The sequence below is a fragment of the Sylvia atricapilla genome, chromosome 2 (genome assembly GCF_009819655.1).
Source record: "Sylvia atricapilla isolate bSylAtr1 chromosome 2, bSylAtr1.pri, whole genome shotgun sequence".
Lineage (NCBI taxonomy): Eukaryota > Metazoa > Chordata > Aves > Passeriformes > Sylviidae > Sylvia > Sylvia atricapilla.
In genome coordinates this window covers 77,586,287-77,602,818 of record NC_089141.1, presented here as the reverse complement: position 1 = coordinate 77,602,818, position 16,532 = coordinate 77,586,287, and the positions used below count along the sequence as shown (strand labels likewise).

The following is a 16,532-nucleotide window of genomic DNA, read 5'->3' as shown; positions in this document are numbered from 1 at the left end:
ATAAATAATGGTAACTGGCATTTCTCTGGGACTGAAGTCCTATTTAACAATTTTAAAGAGAGAACATGAAAGTCTCACATACAAAAAATACTTCCACTGTTTCTAAATACAGGCAAGAAGGAAGAAAAGCTGGGCTTTTTCTGACATACCATAGGATTTCACAATAATTCAACATAAGCAGTCTGGAAAACTTACCATATTTAGCTGAGGAGCACCACAAAGGACACCATGGAAAGAAATTGTGTAATTAATGCTAACATCACTAAGGCTTGCCCACCACCGAGCAACACAAAATTCAATGGTTTTTCCAGCCTGGGTAACAAAAGCACAAAGTTAGACTTCAGGTCCCATCCTCCTCTTCTGTTGAACCCAGCCTCATTAAACCCAAGCCAAAAAAAAAACAACAAAAAAATCAGAGTACAACTCAAAAAAACCCTTTTATGTCCAATTTACTTCAATTGTACAGTACCAAGTAAGACATACTTGGTTCAGAAAACACAATTCCAACAAAACAGCACGACTGACACATGCTTCAAAACAGACAGTGCCAGGGTATATCCTACACAGAAAGGTACTACTTTTAAATGTTTTGTCTTACATTCTTATCCTTCAAACTAGGCAGACAGGTCAGTTTATAGATCAGTGTAATGTATGTCCCCTAAAAAACATATTTTAGAAAAAGAGATCTCACTCTCTCCCTAAGTAAAAGAACACGACTTGAGAGGTTTGGGTTAGTTTTGGTTTTGCCTGGTTGGTGGAGTTTTCTGGGTTTTTCTTGTTTCAGTTTTAAATAACATGATGAAAAAATGTGCCAATGGGACCAACATAGCTTATGGTCCCCCACTTGATATTTCCACAGAGGGTAAGGGACTGAATTGCACAGAAATTGTAACTACTCTTGGGCGTAAGAACTATACAACTAAACTGAGCAAAGCAGAGGACAAACCTGAGAAGGAGACACTGTTATCCACACCCCTAAACTGCTAGCTCATTCCCTGGCTGTTTTGGACTCTTGAGCTAGCATTATCCAAGTTAAGACTCCTGTATCTAGGATGTGTCAATGTGAGCCAGTCAGTCACCCTGGCGTCAAGATGAAGATATCCCAGACTACCACATTAACCACTAAAGGCAAAATATGTTCAACCATTCAACAAGTCATAGCTCCTATTTGAAAGGGAAACAAACTGCTTTGTATGAATAAGTACAAACAAACTGAAGAGATTAATATATATTGTAATACTAAATAGCTCAGAAACATTAGCTATTAAGAGATATTTCCGAAACTGAAAAACCAATGCATCGACTACTGTAAACACACACACAGTATCTAGGGTTTCGGCTTTTTCTTAGGGAAAAAATCCCAAATAAGTTACGTTATACTGCACTGATACATTACTTCATTTAGCCCACCCTGAAGTAACTTACTAAGACAGGAAATGCTTCAGTCACTGAGCCTTTTTCTGGTAAGGATGAAAATTTGTAGAACTCATGACTTCTGTATGCTTTTTGTTTCACAAGCTGAACAGCATGAAGCACAAACTTGGCAGTCACATCAGCTGAACATGAACACACTGTCACTTCTAGATTAAAGAAAAAGAAGTTTAGTCTGAAGACAAGAATCTTAGAAACAGAGATTCACCAGAGAAACACTACTTACACAAGTAATTCATGATTTAAGAAATTATGCAGTACCCCAAGTGGATAATGTGAAAAATGCGTATGTATCAGTTAATTTCAAAAGCCCTTTCAGGTTAAAGGAAAACCAGCTAAATACAGAGAATGATTGAAGTCAAACACGTCTCAATTAAATGGTCAAAATTAATCAGACAGTACAGATGTATCATCTGTATAGGACAGACTGCTTAATTCCAAATTAGGAGTCTTATTGCTAACTTCTAAATGAAAGATTTTTGATAGGATTACTGCTTAGTAATCTCACAAAGAAATACAAGGAAAAAAACCCTTCTTTTCCTTCTTGCAAAATTATGAGCTTTTTATCCATTGTGAAAATTACATTTTCTTCAGTTATGACTTCTTTCAACACTACATCCATATACCTTAAAAACTAGGTAAGTCTCAGACAGTGATAATTTCCCATAAACATGGGGCATTCCTCCAGGTATACACAACCACTTCAGATTGTTATTAGCTGGTTTCTTTAAGACTTAGAATCAAGATCCTACTATACCAAGAAACAAGAAATAACTCAAAATCACTCACCTAAAAGCTTAAAAATCAAATAAATATTTACATATTTACGGGGCAAGACCTTCAGCATTTATTCAGGCAGAACTCAAAATTATTTAAACTTTGCCAAGTCTAACAGATGCATTTTTTTATTTAGTTAGCATGGTTATTTTCCTTACCAGCCCACGTAGCTCCCTGTGGAACATCAATGAAGTGCCTTCGGATCTGGCCAGGTTTAAAATGAACATCTGTGTATGTCAGGTCATAGCTTGATGATTCATCTACTCTGTATGTCAAAAGGAAAACACAAACAGTAGTCAAACAAGCTGTGAAGTCATTTTTTGAAGCATTTCAAAATGCAAAAATACTCTAAAAATGTGTACAATGAGGATATTTAGTCTTTAAACCAATTATTTTAATCCTACTAATACAGAATCTAACAACAAAATGCATCCAAAAGACTTAAAAATATCAGCTCCACCACATTATGTCTTCCCCACTTCCCTGATATTACAGTGCCTAAACAGAAATATCACAAAACCCTCATTTTCAGTGGATCTGCTTTTCCTGGCTGAGTGAATTGCCACTGAAGAGAGCTAAGGTATGGAAGTAGCAGTATTTCCATGAAGGAGCTAGAGAACATTTACTTTGTCTTTCCCCCTCAGGGCAGATTGTCCACCTAACAGGTTTAATAAAATACTTTTCTTCCTTATCAACATCACTTAAGTCTTATGTTTAAACCAATGATGGGAGCAATGCCAACTCTAAACTCACTACATTAAAGCCATGATCAAAGCTTATCACAATGTATACAATAGCCAAATAATGCTCTCTGGCTCTATGTACTCTAGTTCACCAGGCAAAAATGAAAAACCAAACTCCAGCTGACCTACTCATACGAACAGTAAATTTATTGATACTTTGGTCAACAAACCAGAAGGCATCTCTATGGTGATGGACCAGGAAGATGCTGCCACTGTGGCACTGTGGCTAAGCCTACCAGGACACTGCTGTCATGACCAAAACCATAAAAAATGTCCCAGCTGCTTAAGTCTGCAGTAAGAGTCTTTTCAGGTGCTTGTAGAAAGCCCCAGAAACTTTAGAGTTCTGGATTTACTCACCTTGTTGGTATAACAACAGTGACTGGAACTCTGAACAGAGGGCCTGCATTAGGCATTGCTGTATCATATCCACACACCTAGCAAAATAAAATATGACAACTCAAAATCTTTGGTCTAAATCAAACTATAGAAGATAATATTCAACTTAAACTAGTTGCAGAGTATTTTGAATCTTTGTAGATGTCCCTAAGAAGAAAAAAAAAATATTTTTCCCATTCTGACTCATTTTTCTCATTTGACCAGAGGAAGAAAACTTAATCAATGATTATTTATTCGGCTTATGTTTTCTATATGCTTTTATTTTTTCAAACACAGATACTCAAAGTTCAACAGGCATGTGCTATACATTATCATATAGCACAACTATTGCTGAACCCTGGCTTCAGTTTGCATAGTGAAATACAGTGTGGCACTATTTTCTGGTCAGTAAAACTCAGATTTTCCTTCCTTAAAAATTATTTCTGAGTTGATGGAGACCCCATAAGGGCACATAAGGGCAAAAAAGTCTTGCTCAGAGCACCACTACTTCCATACCTCTGTATAATGTACTCCTCCTCTCAAGCCACGTGGATCCACACGAATATTTATGTGGCGACACTGGTTCATGAGTTCTAAATGACTAGGACACTGGACCCATGGTGCATTTGAAGTTAAAGCTAAATGAAGCTGGAGAGATATTCTTTCAGTGTTTTCTGTCAGGAAACAAATTATAAATACAATTCAGTAACACAAATACGTGCACATAGTACACTGTAACAGTATTTGCCATTAAAATGTACACATTGGTAAAATATAATAGGAATCAATTCCTTAGGGTCCCTGGATCCGATTCTGCACAAAGGGAGTGTTCTACATTACTTCTTTTAACTTGACAGAAACAGAATAGCAGTAGTAGGCAGTAAAACAAAGGTGGTACCCAGATTTGATAATCCTCTCCCCTGCAACAGTCAAACCTGACAAAGTCAAAGGTAGGCTCATAAGCAATGCTTCAGTTACCCACAACTTAGTCTGGAAGCAGGTATAAACTTCCTTCTATAGATTAAGTGTTGCCTAATGCAGAGAAATACAGTAAAAAAGCAATCACATTAGTTCTGAATGCTATGCTAATTACCAAACTACATTATAATGCGTACTAAACAAGAGGTAAAGTCTATTAAAATTATTATGATAATCTAGTCTGATTTTGCAAACAGTCAATCTGGCATATTCTGCAAATTAACTTCTATGCCAAATATGCTTTGCATTAAAGCACAGCTTCCAGAAAAACATCCAGGGCAGTTTAAGTGTTTTAGTTATTAGCAGCTTCCTCCAGCTCAAAAGATGAATGACACTTTAAAATTTTTTTCCTGTTTCTTAATCCTAATTAAGCTTATCTTAATCTTCAGACATTTCATCACATCAAGATTAAGCAGAGAAAAGAACACTATTATAACTACAGGAGAAGCAATAAAAACTTGAAGAGAGCTTCAACAGACAAACTGAGTAATCAGCCTCCCAAAATTCTTACTTACAGTTTCTAAAACTGTTGAAGACACACCAGGCACAGTACAAAAATAAGTAAGGAAAACAGATACTAGGGAAAACTAGGGAAACAACATATACAACTACTATGTGCCAGTCATCCATTGCAAATGCCTAACTGTTCTCAGATTACCTATTTCCTGCAGAAGTCTAGCAAACAATTATTTTGTGTCACATGTTAAATTTAAAATGCATTGATTGCAATGTAAGCTGTCAATCTGTTATTCGGAGTTGGTAACCCAGCCCAGTTCATACCCTCTCTGCCCCTAAATAAACTCATCCCTTCGTCACATGCCAACCTTCTTATCGATCACTAGTTTTAGGAAAGTAATAAACTCAGTAACCAGCTCTCAAATGGTTCACTTTTTGAATACAATATAATTCAGTTTCCCAGTGAGTTCCAATTTTTGTTAAATAAAGCAGAGCGAAAAGGTTTGTGGAAAAAAAAGTCAAACTTTATTTTGATCTGCACAAGCTATTTTTTCCTTTTAGTAATAAAATTCATATAAATTTCTGTACTGCCTTTTGATATCTTAATTATTAGATACTGAATGGAAGTCTAATGCATTAAACAAGATTTCTCTTAGGTTTTGAAAACTTAGATAAAGTCCAAATCTAGAATTTATAGTGTTCAAATAATAGAGGAACTAATTTCTGGGTACCAACCTTTGCCAAAAGTTATCCACAACACAAACCCTGAAGTTCTGTAATTTCATGAAACATCATGGATTTGTGATTATTGCTCTCTGTTTCTCCCTAGCCCCCCAACTTGACTTTAAATTTCTACAGAACAAAGAGAGATCTCTCTTTTTTTCAGTGGGAAGAAGCATGAAACAACAGTCTCCCCAAACAACATGAAAGTCCTGCAGATATAAGTGTAAGGTTGGAATGGAAAAGTTGCTTATTTGCACATCCTTTTTTACCATGAAACTTAGGGTGACACTGACTCCTTTTACTGCACAGCTTCCTCTCACTCCTCATTATCATGGCTTTTTGCTTCCAGTCGATATTTGAATTTCTCTGCATCTCCACCTACAAAAGCTCTTTCCTACCTGTGTTCTCAGGAAAGACAGGTTCTATGCCAACCCCATGATCAGACGGTGCCGCTATCTGGGCTGGATCTCTGAGGTAGATTCCACGGTTGCTGCCAACAGTAACTGTGAAGCCAATGTTACTTGTGAATGATGAATTCTGAATGAGGTAGTCATAAGCTTTATCAACCTGTTAGAAAAAGCAATTCTAAATTAACAGATTTCAACTTAATATTTAAATTTATGCATATTCTCTTCAACATGAAGGGTTGAGCAAGCACAGCAACTGTGAAGTACCTCACATTCTACCTGAGCAACATTCAGTTGCACAAAACTCAGTACAGAAAATGAGGAATTTTCAGTCTGCAATGGCCACTGAGGGCCCAGAAAGCCAACAACATTTTAAAAAAACAAACAAGGCCGTCTCCTCTGCTGTAAGTCCATCAAAAGATTCCTAATCAGAGATGACTTTGAAGAAGAGGACTTCAAGGCCCAAACCTACTATTCTAACTTAGGTGACTTATTCATAGGTGGAGCAATGCTAGTTAAAACATTTAGAACTTTTATACGATAAGAACTTGAGCAATTCAAAAGAGACAAGCAATGGAATACTCATACAAGTTTTATATATTGATATGAAGTAAAAGAATCAGATAATGAAATGCAGCCCTGGGTCTAAGTACATGAGTTGTCACAATAAACTCACACAACAAATTCACTTATTTAATAAGACACCCTTCTACCTCATTTGCTATTTTACTGACTACAAAAATCTTAAATTCTCTTCCACTTGACAGCAAGGCATCTTCACCAACAAAGACTAGGGTGCTCTCCTTTGAGACAAGTGGATATACAATACCTCATCTCTCAGATAAATTCTAATCACATTTTAACACTTGAATTAATCACAGGCACTAAAACACAAAGTGTGACTGGTGCATTTTATTTATTTGATATGGCTACCACCACTGTTGCCCTCTGTACAAAACTCAGCATTACAGATGTGCTTAACAGGCATCACCTACTAGGTTCTAGCATCTCCACAACGTGAGTTTTGGGCAAAGCACTTAATATCTGGCATCTAAAAGCACAGGAGAAAAATCCTAGTACTTCTACTAGACTAGGACAGGAGTGACTGCAGGCAAAACCCAGACTCAGCTCTGTAAGAACTTAAGTTTATGCATAGGAAGCCACTCAGTCAGTATACTTTCATCATACAGAGGATCACATCACAGATTTCCAAGCTACTTTGAAGCCCACAGGAAATGATGAGCACTCAGACTGCTTAGTGCAGGCCTGCAGCAAAGTCACTGTACGACTGCAGCTGTCCTTTGTGAACCAGCATGGGTATCTGCTTTCACTGCCCAGAACTTACAGTCCCAGTTTTTGTCTGGACCAGAACAAGTTCAGTGCTCTCTGACAATACATCAAAACATTTTGGATGTTGGGATAGAATTTAGGCACCCAAATCCACATGTGGGTCATAAAAACCTATATCCCACATCTATGCCCATGTATCTTTTTGATCAGTCTAAGAATGTGTCCAGTTATATCATTTATTTTACAGTAACTGCATGCTGAAACTGGAAGAACCTTCTCATTCCTCCTCCCCTCCCACTACATTCCCTTCCTCTCCCTCAGTGAGATTTGAAAATCAAGTAGCATGGAACAAACTGCATGAGATTTTTTTTTTTTGTGGGTTTGTTTTTCACCAGCAGTTATTTATATTATACAGGGTTTTTTTGCTTGCAAGTACCTGAATAATACCATGTCCTTGTGCAAATACTTCTATGTTTTCAGCTTTCACTGCAGTATTTTCTAACGCTCTTCTGACAGAATGAACAGTGTAATGAACATTATTAGCTTTGAGTCCTGAAATTAAAAATAAGGGCGTTATTGGACACAACAAAAAATTGGAAAGGGACAGGACTTTTTAAAGGGGGAAAAGTATCTTTTAGATGCTGCATCTATGTTTAACACTGTAGCACTTTACCTGATAATACTAACGCAATGCCTCCACATGCATTGGGAGAAGACATGGATGTGCCATTCATGAGTTGTGTTCCTCGCAGAGTCCAGTTGGGAACAGAAGCAATTGCACCTCCTGGGGCACTGATACTCACTCCAAGGGCTCCATCGGTGCTAATGATAAAAAGCAATGGTTAAAACATCAACTTTTTTTTTTTTCCCCCCCCTTTGGCACACTTTAGGATAAAGCTGTCAATACATTTAAAAAAAAGGGTTCATTTTAGAGAATATTCACTACATTTTACTTCACCAAATCCATTAACCCATTAAACCTAAGGAAAAAAACATGCCACCAAGTAACAATTTATAATCATGTTAATCATCAGCTGTGCCTGTTTTACAGTGAGAAGTTTCTAAATTTTCATTCCTTCGATATCCTCCACCAGGCTTCAGTTTAGCCAGCAGAATACTTTCTGGGATTTGAATTACAAAATGCACACAAATAAATCTATTAAACACTTCAATAAATAAATTAGTATTCCACATAGCCTATTCAACCGTTATTACTTCTAAAGAAAAGTAATAAAAGGGGGAGGAAGGCTAGAAAAGATACCAAAACCTAGACTTCTAATTTTGCATGTTGACAGTTCACTACCAGGTCAAGTTTTGACTTAGAAGCCTGAGACAAGAGGGCAAGAGGGGAACACATAGAAAGTAATGTCAAGAGGTAGGTCAAGAGGTTCAGGTTCAGCTGGGCCTGATCCCTATAGACACCACTTTTTCTTTCACAACCATATTTAAGAACAGAGCAACTGTGTGCCTATGGCACAGTTATAGAATAGCACCTAGCGTTCAACTCTAGGAGCCAGATATGCTCCATCTTTTTTGCTCTGGAAAGATAAAAATGGCACTGCTTGAATAAGGACAGCCCTGTGCCTAAGCTATTAAGTTCTGTAAAGAGGCATGGTATCTTCAGGTACTTATATCTTACACTAACAGCTTCATATGCCTAAAATCTGTTTGCAATCAGACTATTCCCAATATGATAGTGCAATGTGATGTTTGGAGGTATTTTATGAAACTGTATATAATGCCATAAAAAGGTTCTGCATCCCAACACCTCTGGACAAGCAGTGCTAAGCACATCTGCCTGAAAGCCTCTACTGCTTACTGGGACAGACTGATCCCTACACCAAGACTGCTCCAGCAAACTTCAGGAACTTTCCAGTCATCTGCATACTGCATCATAAACAAGGAGAATCCTCTTTTGGCCAGACTTGGCCTTTCAGCTGACTATTTTACAGGGTGCAGTAACTAAGCATACAAAAAGCAATCTATATATGAGTGTGTATGTCTATCAAAATTAATTACAAATTGATCTCCCTTTCTCAGCTGAAGGCAGAGAGCACATTTCTCTTTTCCCTACACAAAATGTGACAATTCTTCATAGTAAGATTCTTGAAACAATATACTTGCCTGTAAATATACAAACACCATAACAGCTAGAGAACAATTCCAAAGTCTAAACACAAGCAACACAACATCTTGAGAAGAGATGTTACTATTGTTTTGTTTGTCTATCAATTATTATCAGATGCTTCTGAGCCATGAAATAAAAATTGAAGTTTATACTGCCCTTAGAATTTCTTTTAGATATTTCAGAAAATTTTCTGTAGTGTAAGGTATAAAGCAATTTTTTCTGCCTACTCACGCCTCTACTGAACTCAAACAAAACTCTTGAGTAAGTTACACCATCACAGCAATGCAGTACCACCAGTGCAGTAACAGCATTTATTTTAATCTTCATCACTCATAGCACATTTCATTTCACCACACCAACCTTATGAAATAAATGCTATAGAAAAAAGTAAATTAAAAAAAAATCCAAACAAATTTCCAAACAACCTTTCAGTAACTTTCATCATATTTGACTAGATCTACATACAAATACTTTCCTGGAAAACACATGCTGTGCTGAGGCAGTTTCATGCTATTCTCTCTCCTCCACGAGTTCTAGAGCCCAACATACAAAGGTGTTACCAGAATAGCATTCTAGTTATGCTCTTTTCACAGGAGAGAAATACTTGTATTTTGATATTAGTGACTGATTTTAGATTTTGAGTTACATCATCTGAACCTCAAAGTAATCAATCTGTTTCTGGAATATAACCTACCTAGGCCCTCTGGATGACCAAGTGTATTGATTTGCTGGCAGTTTTTCTCTCAAAGAGTATTCAGCAACCATCATGTCAGGTGACACATAGGCACCAACACCTGTAAAAAAAAGATTCAAATGTTTTAGATATAATATGAATTTTTATTAAAAATTAAAGTAAAATACTTCTGCAGTTTAAATCTTTTATGAGAAGAATTCTTGCTTGACATTTAAAATGAAAACACACATTTTCCATCTCATCAAATTGAGATATTTTTGCAATGCAACTGTAAAGCATCATGTTATTCATTAACAACACTGATGGGCACACTGTATAATAGTAAATATCATGCAAACTTCCAGATTTCACTTTTATTCAGCTGGACTATAACCTTCTACACTTCTTTCACAATTGGTAACTTGTATGTCTTTTCTTCTACTCCTCTCTCACCCTTTCCTCTGTTTACACTGCTCTGCCACAAACTGCACCTCAGAGCAATCCACATGAATCGGTTCATGTTCATGTAGCTCCCAGCTACAGCCCCTGGAGCAAATGGCCACATCCACACATCTCAAAACATCTCAGTCAGTGCAGTCTTTACTAGATATCAGCTCCAAGTCCACAGACTATGTAAATGACTACATCAAAGACTGAAAGTAGAAGAGAATGCCAAGGATGCGTATTGCAACTATATCATCTACCTATTCGAAATGGTCACACTCCACTTTGTTTACAGCACAAGCATTACCAGGGTGCTACAAAACTACCATAGCAAGCTGACAAATTTGGCAAGGCCAGTGTCTGTATCTGTGTGAACTCAGCCAACCTGTCAGCTGTATTTTGTTTTACCCTCAAAAAACAAAAACTCTATCTGGTTCACTCCAGAGGGAGGACAGGAGCAAGGTACTTGGCATGTGCAGTAAATAATCACCCAATATCTGGAGTGATACAACTAAATCGAATTGACAGAGTAGATGCACTGTAAGAGCAAAGCCAGTGCAGACCTGAAAAGAACTTGTTAGTTCCAGTTCCAACCCCCAGTTTCAGTAGTGAATTAATAGCAGATTAACTTTCAGAAAGTAATCAGCATTAATTCTACTAGCTGCCCAGGAATAGCAGCTCTCCAGCTTTCAAGGCTTCATGCTAGTCTCCTTACACACTGGTCCCCCTGTGTAAGAATTCTGAGACTTAAAAATCATCTTGTGTAATGCACTAGTGAGACCATAAAGGATTTATATAAAAATTAGGACTAAGGAAGTTACAACGAAATGCTGGACATTTTGCTAAATCTTATAACTCAATCTTTCACTAAAGTATTAAAATATAATAGCCCATTAGAAAAAGAATTTTACTGACAGTAATAGACTTGTACAGCAGTGGCACTGCAGCTGGAAAAAATTCCTCCCATACAAGGACTTGTCTAGATCCTGACATGGGATTATTTTCTAGCCAAATTAAAGATCTCTGTTTCACTAAAAATAAAAATCAGAGTATCTGATGAAGATAGATGACCCAAAACTGTACTTCTTACAATTCAGAATGCATTGCAAGACTTTCCAGAAGATTAAATAAAATCCTACTTGCAATCGCATTTTTATAAGTTGCATTTACCAGTTGCTATTAGATGGAGCAAAGTGGTGTGCTTAGACAGTTATAATTGAAAAACTAATCCTGAAATATTCAAATAAGTCAGACCAAAGATTTCTTTTGCAAATTTTGTTCAAAGCCACATCAAATCAAGGCTATTTGCCTCCCACCTCTTTTCTACATAAGTAATGTCTTGAACTGTAAGAAGATAACAATCTAAATTTGTATACCTAAGCTTAGAACAAGTGCCTCTCTAAGAGTTAACCTCATAGCCCAGCAGGCAACTTTTTAGATTTAGTTCAGCAATCAAACATGCAACAAAAGTACAAAGTTTGAAAAGACAGAAGTTGAATACTGGAAAATTTTTTTTCTAAATGAATATTTACCTATTACACTAGAGGTAGTTCCACCAGGACATCCAACTGTAGAAAGGCAAGGACCATTATTTCCTGCACTTGAAACATAGATTACATTGTGTTTCCACACTGCTTCATTAATCACTTCACAAATTCTCCTGAAGTAAGAGAAAGAAATGAATCATTTACTCAACAATATTGCTTTCTTCCCCAAGACAAAGCTCCCATTTCTAGTACAACCTCTGACTATTCACCAAACAAGGAATACCATGCAGCCTGCTTCCCACACCTAGCAGAGGCGGTTCCAGCACAGAAGCTGACCACAGAAATATCTTCCAGTTTCAAAAAGTAGAGACAACTATTTGGTGATCCTAGGTCTTCAAAAACTACCCCACAGACCACGTGGGTATTGCAACTATAAAAGTTCTTTATTATGCTGAAATACTATTTGTATACGTATTACAAATCTGTGCATTACATATTTGTGGACATATTATAAGTTGATAGCTTTTTTAATGGGTTTACTTCTTTCAAAGCCAGTTTAAAATTTATACTGCACAGTTTCTAACATATGAATCATATGTGCCTGGATGATTCACTCTTAGCCACTAGCTGACTTACAGAAAGCTCAACAAATACAATTCCACCTCTGGGAAATTAAAATACTTTAACCACAGTACTACTCACCCAGAATTTGGCCAGTGTGTTGCTTCTCCATAGCTGTAGTTGACAAGATCACATTTGTATTTTATTGTTTCTATCATCTGATAAAGTAAAAATAGAAGTCAAAATTTGTACTAGTCAAAGAATGTGACTTCAGAAATGATGGAAAACATCTGCTTGAACTGATTTGTTACATATCTAAGAAAGACAGATAAGTCTCTTGAATCTAGAAAATAATTTACCAGTTAAGTGCTATTTTCCCAAAGAACAAAGAAAATTTAAAAAACCTACTCCCTGAAAAGTCTTATTTTTGCCATGTTCCCAGCTATAAATTAAGACATTACCCGAAGAGAAAACTGCAGACAGCAGACATCATCAGAATTGTCTCAAGAACATAAAAATTTCTCCTGTGCAGTTTGGCTGAACTCCAAAAAAGTTGCAAAATAGCTATTGTTCATGTTGCTACATCAAAATATCCTATGGACCACAAATATAGTCTTCTATTTTCAGGTCCTCTTCTTGTGTAAGATTTTTCCTTATAAACTCATTATACAGAAAAGCTCTTGGGTCTTTCATCATTAAAAGGAATGATATTTTTCCTCACTCTTAAGAAAAGAGTTAACGCAAATACACCAACATAGATAGATACTTGTCTCTATTCTAGATTTGTGTGTCTTCTATATTTATATGAGTAACTATAAAAGACTGACAACACAAAGAACTTTAAGCAAGTATGCAACTTCTCTAAGGCATCAACCCAGTCAGACACTGTTAGCCTGGAGAAATTCTAAGTGCTACATGCAACAGAAGTCTTGTTTTATATTAAAACACTAGTCTTACAATACGCTTTAAAACACATTCTAGCTGTTTCTAGGGGTTTTGGCTGTGTTATTTTTGTTTGAAGGTTTGGGTTCTTTGCGGGGGTGGGGGGCAGGTGGCCTGGTTGTTTTTTTAATTGTTGGTAATACTGTAGAACCATAAAAACAAAGCCTATAAACAAGTAGGGCATGAAGTTTCACAATATTCTACACTTAAGTCTCACTGCTGAGATTAATCATTTATTCAGTGAAATACCCACAGCTCTTATTAGACCAGTGCCAGTTTCCATTGTGCTTAATCTTGTATCACCAATCTTGATTGCAAGAATCTGAGCTCCAGGAGCTACACCATTCCGTTCTGGTTCTTCTGGAAAGTATCCAGCTGCAATACTAGCCACGTGTGTTCCATGTGCTCCTGTGCAAATGAAAAGTAGGTATTTTTAGTGGATTTCATTTGTAAGAACTCAATATGTTACAGCTCAATTAATTTTCACTTGTTGAGCTGCAAGCACATAAATCCAGTCAGTGGCCAGTCACCAGTGCTGCCAATACCAAAAGGGTGACAGTGTTCACCAGGACTCAGCAGTGGAGCCAGCCCCGTTTAATTTTTTTTTTTATGATCTGGACAAGGCAATTGAGTGATCCTCAGTCTCTGTGCAGACAACAACAGGCTGGGCAGGAGTGCTGATCAGCTGGAGGACAGGAAGGCTCTATAAAGGGATTCGGACAGGCTAGACCAATAGGCTGAGGCCAATTGTATGAGGTTCAACAAAGTCAACAGCTTTTTAAGGAGAGAAAGGAGGCAGCAGGAAGAGAGGAACAAAGCATTAACTTAATTCCAATAATAAAAGTTACTTTGAAGGCTCAACACATCCTACTCAGAGCTGTGAATATTACACCTGAGACAACTCAAGTAGCAGGGATTAAGAATAGAAAACAGAACTGCACAGAAACACAGGAAGGAACATCTCAAAAAAAAGTTACCATCTATTTAGAAACCTGAACTGCTTACGTAGCTCTACTGAGATAGGATAGTTTCACGAGGAATTAAGAGCATTTTTCAAAGCAAATGCATCCATACTATCCAAACCACTCAGTTTGCTTCCAAAACAAACTATGATTATTTAAAGACTACTCTAAAGCAGGTTCAGACTGGTTGGAGCTACAGCTATAGCGACACAACAGAAGAAGTCTGCATAAACATAAATTAAGAACATTTTTTTCATGGGTATTATGTTTAAGATTCCTAAAGTATACAAGTGCAAAAGAGAGCAACTAAAATCAATCTATCATCAGTCTATATTTAACAAACAAAACCAAAAAGGTTTTTGGAAAGAAGGTTCTCTTTAGTATGCACATTTTATGTATACATGTTTAAGTACATAAAGTTGACAATACTTCAAACAAGTTTGCTAGTGAGCTGTCATTATAGATTTAGTTCAGGAAAATATGAGTATTGATATTAAAAGCCATAAAAGCAAATGCTGTACTACAACAGCTGCCTTGAGCCTTCCCAAGTATCAGAAACAGGACCAAATACAAATGACTGCTTCTCATGATAACTACTCAGCAGCAAAATGTTCTTAAGATTACTTTCATTTACCTCCACTTGTCACAATGGAAAGGAGGTTTCCATCATCATATATATTCACAGAATAATTCAACATCTCAGATGTTCCAAAAGATCCATATTCCTGAGCCTCTTTGTAGGTTCTCAGCACTGTACAGTTACTCAAGTCACCACTCTCACTTGTATCTATGCAGGCTCTGTCGACAAAAACAAACAAAAAGGCAATGTCCCAGCTGCTGCAAACTTGGGTTGCCTACCCTACCCAGCTGAGCATAGCACAAAGACTTCAAGAAGTTTGATTCTGTGTTTATGGTATCTTTAAATAGTTCTTTAAACAACTACTTTAAAACTTGGTTGTTTATACTTTGGATCCAGAAACTACTAAAAAGTTATCTAAAAAAACTGATTTTCAAACACTACTAAATTTAAATAAATCTCTATTTGAAAAGCAGGAGTATGAAAACTCATGCAGGTTCAAGGAAGAAATTTTACTAAAGGTAGAAGTTGAGTGCTGGTACACAAATATTTGAAGTTTCACTGCTTTGTATGACGCACATTATCAGTCAAGAAATACGCCATGTTACATCCCGAAGTCTGTGCACAGACACCTGTTTTATTTTGGCTTTTTTTTCATATCACCAATGGGTAGTGAGAACAGTTTTATTTGGCTTCAGAAGAAAAGTCCCATAAGCTTACACTCATATCACACTGTCTTCAATAAGACTATATTCTACCCCATCTTCACTTGAGAACAGAATTTTGTCAAGAAACTCAACTGATACAGCAGGATTATTTTAAAGTGAAAAAACTTAAAACCTCTATCAAGAGGGCAGGTATAAAAGGTAACGAGTCTTTGATGCAAGCTATTGCTTTATGTAAAGAAGACGACATTTACCTCCAGGTCTCACCATCATTCCACACTACACAATCATATACTGGGCCAGGATCACTGTATTTTTTCTCAAAAGAATTCAATAATTCCACTTGATTTTGAAGTTCTTCCTTTATTAGTTTATTCACCTAATAAGGCGAACAAAATTCAGTTAGAGTATTTCCAAAATTACTACAAGATGGGTAATCCTACGTTCTTTTCTAGTGAAATACATCTTTTCTGTTACTTTCTCAGGAATGTTAGACTATCCTAGGAGTCACAAACATCCAGAAGTTCAATGGCTTTCAACAGTGCACTATTTTTGGCCTGTTATGTACAACTACTTCTAATCTCTGTAAACTTCACATTTAAAGCCATTATTTTCTTGAAGACTGTTAAATGATAAAGTACTATCTGAGACATTCTAGTACTTCATTGAAATAGTACACAGTTTACAAAAAGACTATGTTTAGAAAATTCCAACTTTGAATATAGCAAAGATGGTGGCCTCAAAAAATAGCACATTCAATTAAAACTTACTGAAAATATCCAACAATTTTTTTTAAGTACTGTAATTTTCATATTTGACACCAACTCTCAAAAGTGAACAACACCAAGCAAACTAAACAACTAGGCATGTAAAGCCATATAAAATTAATCAGAAGATACACTGGGAAGTTATC

General features: G+C 36.6%; 1 protein-coding gene across 3 annotated transcripts in view; it reads right to left on the bottom strand.

Moving 5' to 3' along the window:
- Positions 1-16,532, bottom strand: part of TPP2 (tripeptidyl peptidase 2) — a 50,828-nt gene that overhangs the window by 25,568 nt on the left and 8,728 nt on the right. For all 3 annotated transcript variants that reach the window (XR_010742972.1, XM_066313497.1, XM_066313498.1), the window contains exons 5-18: positions 15,874-15,998; positions 15,012-15,175; positions 13,669-13,823; positions 12,615-12,691; positions 11,958-12,085; positions 10,003-10,102; positions 7,854-8,002; positions 7,617-7,732; positions 5,882-6,050; positions 3,843-4,000; positions 3,309-3,385; positions 2,367-2,473; positions 1,426-1,580; positions 196-312 (exon numbers count right to left, since the gene is read on the bottom strand). Coding sequence is in view for 2 of the 3 variants with exons in the window: in XM_066313497.1 (XP_066169594.1) it covers positions 196-312; positions 1,426-1,580; positions 2,367-2,473; positions 3,309-3,385; positions 3,843-4,000; positions 5,882-6,050; positions 7,617-7,732; positions 7,854-8,002; positions 10,003-10,102; positions 11,958-12,085; positions 12,615-12,691; positions 13,669-13,823; positions 15,012-15,175; positions 15,874-15,998 (1,797 nt within the window). In the remaining variant the exon portion in view is untranslated. The remainder of the gene's footprint in view (positions 1-195; positions 313-1,425; positions 1,581-2,366; positions 2,474-3,308; positions 3,386-3,842; positions 4,001-5,881; positions 6,051-7,616; positions 7,733-7,853; positions 8,003-10,002; positions 10,103-11,957; positions 12,086-12,614; positions 12,692-13,668; positions 13,824-15,011; positions 15,176-15,873; positions 15,999-16,532) is intronic.